This window comes from Cebus imitator, unplaced genomic scaffold, assembly GCF_001604975.1.
Source record: "Cebus imitator isolate Cc_AM_T3 unplaced genomic scaffold, Cebus_imitator-1.0 Scaffold254, whole genome shotgun sequence".
Taxonomy (NCBI): Eukaryota; Metazoa; Chordata; class Mammalia; order Primates; family Cebidae; genus Cebus; species Cebus imitator.
In genome coordinates, this window is record NW_016107569.1 from 3,206,432 (window position 1) to 3,216,447 (window position 10,016).

General features: G+C 49.1%; 1 protein-coding gene across 2 annotated transcripts in view; it reads right to left on the bottom strand.

Annotated features, from left to right (window-relative positions):
* Positions 1-10,016, bottom strand: part of SET (SET nuclear proto-oncogene) — a 12,718-nt gene continuing 2,702 nt past the window's right edge. Inside the window, exons 1-8 of one of the 2 annotated variants that reach the window (XM_017499170.1) lie at positions 4,950-5,380; positions 3,375-3,432; positions 2,591-2,733; positions 2,143-2,246; positions 1,926-2,039; positions 973-1,143; positions 735-881; positions 1-103 (exon numbers count right to left, since the gene is read on the bottom strand). In XM_017499170.1, the coding sequence (XP_017354659.1) occupies positions 80-103; positions 735-881; positions 973-1,143; positions 1,926-2,039; positions 2,143-2,246; positions 2,591-2,733; positions 3,375-3,432; positions 4,950-5,022 (834 nt within the window). In that variant the 5' untranslated portion in view covers positions 5,023-5,380 and the 3' untranslated portion in view covers positions 1-79. Of the gene's footprint in view, positions 104-734; positions 882-972; positions 1,144-1,925; positions 2,040-2,142; positions 2,247-2,590; positions 2,734-3,374; positions 3,433-4,949; positions 5,381-10,016 lie in introns of those variants that run through there. The other variant, XM_017499169.1, reaches the window with a different exon arrangement.

Sequence of the window (10,016 nt, forward strand, 5' to 3'; positions counted from 1 at the left end):
AAAAAAAAAAGACTGCAACTTGCTCCCAGGGACTGGAGAAAATTTAAAAAAAGGAAGGTTGGAATCCATCAGTGTTCTATTAGTCATCTTCGCCTTCATCCTCCTGAAAGAAAAAGTGGGCAGTTAATCTTCAGGATTAAAGCTGAGACTACTTGTTCGCTTTCACATGGACCACACTGGACCCCAAAGAACATATGCTCTGGGGTCACTTCATTTTCTAAACCTGAAAGTCAGCTGCATCGGTTCGACTGAAAGACCCATGATGTTTCTTCAGATAAATTAGTAACTTTTCAGCTCTAACCAAATCAGGCACATTTCAGATCAAATAATCCAAAATAAAACCAACCTATCCTAATTTGACTACTCGGGAATTTTGCAGTTTGTCTAAAATATGTGGAGTTTTGTTATTTCAGCAATGTCAGAATTTGACCAGCTACACTACCTACATCGCTTAAGTGTTGGCTAGGGAAAAACAAGCTTGGGTGGTGAAAAGACTAACCAAAAGGGGGAGCAGGGGGGAAGAAAAACTAGTTAAACATTAGTACCATGAGCTTATCAAACATTTCCTTAATTCTTAAAAAACAAAAAATGGCTCATCTTTTCCCCACAATCAGTTCTGGTCAGTTTCATCACACACACTATATATATGTATATGCATATATGTATCTCCCCCAAAACAACATAGTGAATTCTTTAAAGTTTATCTTTGTGGGCTTAGCCAAATTTTCTTTTACCTCTCCTTCCTCCCCTTCATCATCATCTTCATCTTCTTCACCTTCATCCTCATCCCCTTCTTCATCGATATCTTCTAATCCTTCCTCCTCTTCATCATCATCATCATCTTCTTCTCCTTCTCCTTCTTCATCATCCATATCAGGAACCTTAAAAAAAAAACCCCAAGTTACCTCAAGGACTCATTTTTAAACAAATGAGACAAATACAACCTTGAATAAATGAATTATTTCAACTTACCAAGTAGTATTGTAATGGGTTTGGCCAAATATCATCTTTGATGACCTCTCCTAATTCATCAGCACCTGCATCAGAATGGTCAGTAAACCAGGTAAAGAAGCTCTCTGGTTCCTCATGCTGCCTCTTCCTGCTGGCTTTATTCTGCGTTTGACTTGAACGTTTCGTCAAATCCTAAATGAATACACGAAGAGCTTTTGACACAATCTCTCCATAACTCCCAAACTCCCAATAATTAAAAAAATAAGATTTTCCCCCCAAAAGTGAAGCAAAACAAACATCTGTATAATACCTACACTATTACCTAAGAGCAACTGTAAAATTATACTAAATAACAATGGTACTAAATCAACTAAATTTTATTTTCCATAAAATTAGTTCCATTTTAACAGCCATTAGCACAAAACATTATATATATTTAAATTATGTCTTACTACCTAAATATAGATGTAAATGAATTTTGAGAAATGGTAAGCTGGCCGGGCATGGTGGCTCACGCCTATAATCCAAGCACTATCACCTGAGGTCGGGAGTTCAAGACCAGCCTGACCAACATGGTGAAACCCGGTCTTTAAAAATAAGAAAAGAAAAAGAGAAATGGTAAGCTATTTGAAGATCTCAGTCACCCTTGCAGAAAAGCAAAAAAAATTTAGACCAGTTTTCAATTCTTAAACTTGCACTAGATTTTCTTTTCTTTTTTTTTTTGGGGGGGGGGGAAGGGAGGGTCTACATGACCTAGGCTGAACTCCTAGGCTCAAGAGATCTTCCAGCCTACAGCTGTAAGCTCTAATGAGAACTCTAACCTACTGTTATATTTGGTTTCAGTATACTGCAACATTTTACACTTTAAGGTTTTGCATTTAGCCACATGACCAAATTATCAAGCACTTGTAAATGGTTTAAATTAAACCAAAATAGGTGAAATGATTTTTTGTCAATAATTCCTCAAAGCGTACCTTTCCAGATTTCCATTTGATTTCGGTGGACTTTGAAGATGGATCACCACTCTCATTCAGATGAAATTCTTTGGAGAGAACTTTATTTTCAAAGTAAGGATTTTCATCAAAATACTGTAATAAATAATCAGAAGATTTAGACATACAAACAGCTCTTCCAACCAAAGCTCACATTAATTTCCACACTGGCAAATAAGATTAAGTTAGAGATACTTACAAAATCTATTCTGTAACCTGATTTAATATCTTCAAATTCTGTCACTTCAACTCTGGTCAAATAATGCAGTGCCTCTTCGTCCTCCTCCCCAAGCAGGGCAGACACTAGGCCAGAAATTATAGGTCAGCTGAATTTTCAACAGGCAAACATTAACAACAATTTAAATGCTTCCTTTAAAATTTTTCCAAACTTAGTGAGCATCTTTATTTTTATAAACCCATTATTAACTAAAGGCAATTGCTCCATGCCAGACTATCACTATCTTTCATCAAGCACTTAGAATACAGCTTTCTCCTAAACAGAAGAGAAAGCAATAACTGCCAAGTCGTTTCCCATCTTTGAGGGTTTCAACCTCTGCATACAATCCAGCATGTTGGACTAAGCCTTCACCAAGCTTCCTCAATTCTAACACTATTTATCCTTTAACAATGCACTGTCCAAAACATACCTTGTGGATGGTTGACAAATGTTGTTACCCAAAAATTTGGGATTTTGGCGATCAATTCTGACCTCTTCTGAAAAAATGGTTGGCGGAGTTTGTTATATTTCTGTTCTACTTTCAAAATCTCCTCACTGGCTTGTTCATTAAGTCTGAAGCAAAAAGAGATATTGACTATGATAGTAGTTAATCTAAAAAATTGGTTGAGATTACAGAATGTGTGTATTTACTTACTAGCTTTGGAACTATGCAAGGTACCAAATTATAATAACCATTATTACCTAGTTTACACACTCAAGTCAAAACTAAGGTGGCAATTGTCTGATTTATGAATAAACACTCAGTAATGACTGTAGAGAGTGCCCAAACAACATTCCGGTAACATTGTGCATTTACTTCACCTATTATTTCCAAGCCAATTTCAATTGTTTCCCTCAAGCATAATTTCTAACTAAAGTGGCTAATTCAGTAACAAAGTGGCTAATTCAGTAACAAAGTTGTAAGGCAAGCTAAAGCAATCGCTGATGCCACATTACGTAACTATCAGAAGACCCACACTGCAATTCAGACAATTTTTAGACTTTGAAAGCAAAACCCAGACCTCGCAAGGTTAATGTACTTTCAAAAACTTTGTACAAATACTACACCAAAAAAACACTGAATCTACATGTTTCCAACCAAGTTAGAATCACTTCCCCTTTGACAGGGGATAGATGTGAACATAGTTTCAATGATTACTGGGCCATTAGACATGTCAGAAAATTTCTCCAAAGTATATTAATAAAAACGTTACCTGTCTATTTCATTTTGTACTTCATCAATGTGTTCAATTGCTTCTTGCTGTTCTTTTTCTGCAAAAAAGGAGCAAAAAACTTAATTCCAATTAGAAGATAAATTTACCGAGTTTTCTAGATGTTAATACTATAATATTCCAAAAACCATTTAAAAAAAAAAAAGCCTACTACAAAGGTAAGCGTTCCACATGTTCATGCTTGCGACTGACAAATTTCTTTTTAATTAAAGACCATTCACACGTCATGCTATCTGCTGGATTACTCAGAAATTGGTTTTCTATAGCGTCGTTTAGTTTCCCTATAACAAACAGATCGTTAAGGTTTCTACTATGAAAGATACAAAATAACCTTATTCAGAAGTCTTCACGTTTATAATTTCACATTATACACTTGCAAGAGAACAGTAGCAGCTGCTAACTAAAATATAGAAACTAAGCCCATGACAATGATACAAATTAGGCCATCACTACCACCTATCAATGGTAAAACCGTCTTTCACAGAAAGTTGACGATTCCGCTATTACAATGAAGGCAAAAGACACGCCTACAAAGACACGAAAGGCACCGGGCACCATTCTACACACTGGCCTTCGCCTTCTCAGAATATGAACCCCTACAACCCAATTCAGGCAGGCAGACTTCAGATGCGGCCTCACACGACTTTGGAGCACTTACTGGGAGCAACTGTAAGGTCAGAAAATCGTGAGGCACAGAAGGGAGAGGAGGAAAAGGGGGTGTGCTCTGGAATACGTGCCCTTTTGTCCCGTAAAGACTGCAAACCCTACAAAGCTAAGTGGGTGTGAAGGGGGCAGATCGCACGGTTCATTTCCGGTAATCATCCCGGGATTGGCAGCCCCCCTGCCGAGACAGTCTCCTCGGCAGAGGCCAGCTTTCTTAGCCATTTCCAAGACCCCCGATCCACTAGTCGCGGCGCCAGGCTTCTCCGCACGCTGGCGCGACGGGGCGGCCGCCCCACGTGGGGAGTGCGCCCGGGTCGGCCAGAGCATCTTCCCCGCCGGCCAAGGCCCAGCGCGCGGCCGGCCGCGTGCTCCCCGCGCCCCCACCCCGCCCCAGCTCCAGGCAGAAACACCGCCGGGACCAGTCTCCGGGCGGGGGTTCTGGGGATGCCGCCGCGGGCCGGGCGCGTACGGGAACCGCGCGGGAGGTAGGGCGCGGGGCCGCGTCCGGCCGCACCATGTGGCGGCGGCGGCGGCGGCTGATGGGAGCGAGGCATCATGGCGGAGCACAATAAAGAGAGGCTTCTCGGGAGGGAGGGAGGGGGAGGAGAGCGAGGGAGGGGGGAGAGGAAGGGGGGGTCTCCTCCGCCCGCGCCGAGCAGGCCGCAGCGCCCCCGCCTCGCAGAGCCGGCCGCCGCCGCGGCGCCACCCAGGCCCCCCAGCCCCGCCGCACACAAAAAAGGGCGCCGAGCTCGCGGGCCCTCGCCCGGCCGCGCCGCGCACCACCCCCCCGCCAGGCGCCCCCTGCGCGCGCCCCGGGCCCCGCCGGCGGCCTGCGGGCCGGGGCGGGCGGCGAAGATGGCGGCGCGGGCCGGCCCCCGGGCTCCCTGCTCTCACCTGAGGTCTCGTCGGCCCCGTCGTGGTTGGAGTTGAGCTCCTTTTTACTGACTTTGGCCGCCGGCGCCGACATGGTGCTGCTCCGCGGTCGGGGGGGGAGCGGGGAGGGGGAGAGAAGGGAAGGCGAAGGGGGCGGGCAGGCGGCTTCCCCTCACGCCACACGCGCGGGCGCCCGCTCGGTCCGGCCGCCTCCTCCCGGCGCTTGCTCGCTCTCCCTCCCCCTCGCTCGCTCGCGCGCGCTGCCCTCGCGGCCTGACGCCGAGGGACGGGCTGGGGCGGCGTGCCGGGCCGCGGCCCGGGCTCCTGCTCGCGGAGGGGAGGCGGAGGCGGCGGCGGTAGCTGGCGGCGGGCGGCTCGGCTCTCTCACTCGCGCTCGGCGCTCCAGCCAGCTAGCTGCTCGCTCTCCCGAGCCGCCTCCTCCTCCACCTCCTCCTACGGCGAGGGGCGGGCGCAGGGCGCAGGCGCGCCAGGCCCCACTTGGACGCTCCGCCTCCGGCTGGGGAGGCTCGCGCCGCGGCGCCATTGGCCCGGGCGGCGGGACCAGGGGGCGGAGCCGCGGCGCGGAGACACAGGGCCCGGCGAGAGGCGGGAGGAAGGCGCGCGGCGACGCACGGCCGCCCCCCGCGCGGCGTCCCCTCCCCCGCTCTCCCCTCTCCAGCCGGACCCGGGACACTGGCGCGCGGCGGGCCGGGGGGCGGGGCCTCGCACGGAGGCGCGGGTGCCCACGGCCGGCGCGTCACGTGGTTCACAAGCGGCTTCCCTTCTCCATGGGGCGCCGAGAGGTGGGCGCCCGCTACACCGAAAGTGCAGGCCCGGCCTCACGTGGGGGCCCCGAACTCCACCCGGCCTTTCGGCGCCTTCCTCTTCGTGGAGAAGGCAGGGGGCACCCCCATCCTGGATGGCAGATGGGGAACCTGCTGGTCGGACTCAAACTCGGGCTCGTGTGCGAAGCCCCAGGCTGTGCAGTCCGCGCGCAGGGCCATTCCTGGGTTTTAGTCCAAGCCCTGCCCAGCAGGCTTGTACCCTTGAGCAAGTCACCCTTCCTCTCTGGACCCGTTTTTGTTATGAAATGATAAACGTTGCGACACTGAAGCTGGGCCACACTAAACTCGAAGTCCTGTGAAGGCAGGAAGATACCATATTAGTCCGCGGTGCCCAGCGCCTGCAAGAACCATATGGAGCGCTAAGTGCCAGTTTCAGCAACGCATGGCACGGTAATCTCACCGAGGCCCCACAGTAGCCCCAAACGATAGGCAGTTCTGTTCCCAGAGATGAAAGGGGCCAACAAGGTCTAAGAGGAGGGCCAAAACATTTAGTTTAAATACTTTTCAAGTAATGCGGATGCCTCAGACCCTGTCCCTCCAGCGCCCCAAGACATAAAACCATAAAAAGCCTGAAAAACCCTGATTAGTAGCATTTTGTTTTGTTTTGTTTTTGAGACAGAAGTTCGCTCTTGTTGCCCAGGCTGGAGTGCAACGGGGTGATCACGGCTCACAGCAACCTCCGCCTCCCAAGTACCTGGGATTACAGGGGCCTGCTATCACGCCCGGCTAGTTTTTGTATTTTTAGTAGAGACTGGGTTTCACCACGTTAGCCCGGCTGGTCTGGAACTCCTGACTTCAGGTGATCCGCCCACCTCGGCCTCCCAAAGTGCTAGGATTACAGGCGTCAGCCACCGCACGGGCCAGTAGCATTTGTTTCAAAACCTGGCTGGGCGTGCAGTGGCTCATGCCTGTTATCCCAACACTTTTGAGAGGTCAAGGCAGGAGGATGGCTTGAGCCCAGGAGTTCCAGGCTGCAGTGAACCCTAAGGCAGCCACTGCACTGAAGCCTGGGTGACAGAGCAACCCTGTCTCTAAAACAAAAACAAAAAATACCTGAAATCTCTCTCTAGACATTTGTAACCAGAACTTGGGGTTGGAATTTTGTCTTCCAGAACTCACACTTTACTATTGGCTCTTTTTTTGAGACCAAGTCTCACTCTGTCTTCCAGGCTAGAGTGCGGTGGTGCGATCTGGGCTCACTGCAACCTCTGCCTCCCGGATTCAAGTGATTTCCTGCCTCAGTCTCCTAAATTGCTAGATTACAGATGTGAGTCGCCAGGCCCGGCTAATTTGTGTATTTTTGGTGGAGACAGGTTTTCACCATGTTGGCCAGGTGGGTCTCAAATTCCTGACCTCAAGTCACCTGCCTGCCTCTGCCTCTGAAAGTGCTGGGATTTCAGGCAGGAGCCACTGTGCCCACCCCACTATCAGCTCTTAAAGCTCAAGCAGCATCTTTTATGTTCAAGACAGTGCATTGGTGAGTGATTAAAAAATGTTAAAAAAAAAAAAAAAAGGGCATATGGTCTATGCACAGAGAGAATACAAATGCCTTGGAACTTCCCCCAAAATCGAGAAATTCATCTAATCCCTCCTCCAAACCTTATTCTCAATTGACTCTAGCTCAATCAATTAATAGTTATCACAATTGGACATTTTTTTTTGAAATGCAGTCTCTGTCACCCAGGCTGGTGTGCAGTGGCGTGATCTTGGCTCACTTACAACAAAATACAAGGTAGGTTTTAATATTCTCGTATCACAGATAAACTAAACGTTTTTTGTTTTTTTTTTAAGAAGGAATCTCGACCTGTCGCCCAGGCTGTAGTGCAGTGGCTTGATGTCGGCTTACTGCAATCTCTGCCTCCTGGGTTGAAGCAATTCTCCTGCCTCAGCCTCCTGAGTAGCTGGGACTACAGGCATGCGCCATCATGCCCAGCTAATTTTTTAATATTTTTAGTAGAGGCTGGGCGTGGTGGCTCAAGCCTGTAATCCCAGCACTTTGGGAAGCCGAGGCGGGTGGATCACTAGGTCAAGAGATCGAGACCATCCTGGTCAACATGGTGAAACCCCGTCTCTACTAAAAATACAAAAACATTAGCTGGGCATGGTGGTGTGTGCCTGTAATCCCAGCTACTCAGGAGGCTGAGGCAGGAGAATTGCCTGAACCCAGGAGGCGGAGGTTGCGGTGAGCCGAGATCGCGCCATTGCACTCCAGCCTGGGTAACATGAGTGAAACTCCATCTCAAAAAAAAAAAAAAAAAAATTTTTAGTAGAGACGAGTTTTCAGCATGTTGGCCAGGATGGTCTACATCTCCTGACCTTGTGATTTGCCCACCTCTGCCTCCCAAAGTGCTGGGATTATAGGCATGAGGCACCATGCCAGGCCTTTTTTTTTTTCTTGAGACGGAGTTTTGCTCTGTTGCCCAGGCTGGACTGCAGCGGGGCAATCTCGGCTCACTGCAACCTCTGCCTCCCAGGTTCAGGTAATTCTCCTGCCTCAGCCTCCTGAGTATCTGGGATTACAGGCACCCACTACCACTCCAAGCTAATTTTTGTATTTTTTAGTAGAGATGGGGTTTAGCCATGTTGGCCAGGCTGATCTCAAACTCCTGATCTCAGGTGATCTACCCACCTTGGCCCCGCAAAGTGCTGAGATTACAGGCCTGAGCCACCCACTGCGCCCAGCATAAACTTTGTTGCAAGTGGCAGAACTAAGATTCTAAACCAAGTAGCAGTTGGCAAAGCCCTTACCTTAAGACACTGTCTTTCAAAATTTTTTTTAATTTATTTATTTTTTCTTTTTTTTTTTTGAGACAGAGTCTTGCTTTGTTGCCAGGCACCAGGCTGGAGTGCAGTGGGATCTCAGCTCACCGCAACCTCCACCTCCTGGGTTCAAGCAATTATCCTGCCTCAGCCTCCTAAGTAGCTGGGACTACCGGCGTGCGCCACCAGGCCCAACTAATTTTTGTATTTTTTTTAGCAGAGACAGGGTTTCACCATGTTGGCCAGGATGATCTCGATCTCGTGACCTTGTGATCCACCCACCTCGGCCTTCCAAAGTACTGGGATTACAGGCGCGAGCCACCGCGCCAGGCCGAAAAATTTATTTTTATTTACTTATTTTTTGAGACAGAGACTCCCTGTGTAGCCCAGGCTGGAGTGCAGTGGTGCAACCACTGCTCACTGCAGCCTTGACCTCCTAGGCTCTGGGGATCCTCTCACCTTAGCCTTCTGAGTAGCTGGGACCACAGGCAAGCGCCACTGCCACCTTGCCTGGCTAATTTTTATTTTATTTTATCTTTGTAGAAACGAAGTCTCACCATGTTGCCCAGGCTGGTCTCAGACTCCTGGGCTCAAGCCATACTTCAGCCTCAGCCTCCCAGAGGTCTGGGATTACAAGAGTGAGCCACCACACCCCGCCTCAATTTTTTTAATGTGACCAACAGTCAGCAGTACTTTTGACATCATGACCTAGCACACACAAACCAAAACTTACCCTTACCGAGGGTGATGTGATTCTAATTTCCTATTTAAAATGCAGGTCAACCCCCCACCAAGCTGATTTCAGGACCCACTCCTCCTGGGATGAATCTGTCTGAGAACACTGTGCCCAGGGCTGCTGCTTCCATCCTCAAAGCCTGACCCACAGTGTCACTCCTGACCCACAGTGGAGACTAAGTGCCTGATCTGACCGTTTCCCAATCACCTGCAGGGGTCCCAGGGAACCCTTAATGCCTTCTGCTGGGGCAGTGGGCTTGCAGGCTCCCTTTCTAGTCTTCCAGCCCTCCCCACCACCTCTCTGCCCCTCCTTTCCTGCCCTTCCCCACACAGTGCTTTTCAAGATAAATGTGAGGAGCACACTAGGAAGTTGAAGAGAAAGAGAAAGCAAAAGGCCCAGGGGTGTCAGTAAACTGGGGCGAGCAGTGGCCACACTAAGAGGTTTATTCACCCACTGTTGGGACTCTGCTCTCTCCCTGTCTCCAGCAGCCAGTAGCTCTGCATTCTCTCCTTGGCCTCTCCCCTCACTCATAATTCCTCTCTCTCCTCTCTCCTTCCCTTCCTGGCCCCTTTGTTGTTTTGTGCCCCCACCCCACCCTCTTGTCCCCCAGGCTGGAATGCAATGGCACAATCTCAGCTAAGTGCAACCTCCCACTCTGGAGTTCAAGCGACTCTCCTGTCTTAGCCTCCCAAGTAGCTGGGATTACAGGCACGCGCCACCATGCCCAGCTAATTTTTTGTATTTTTA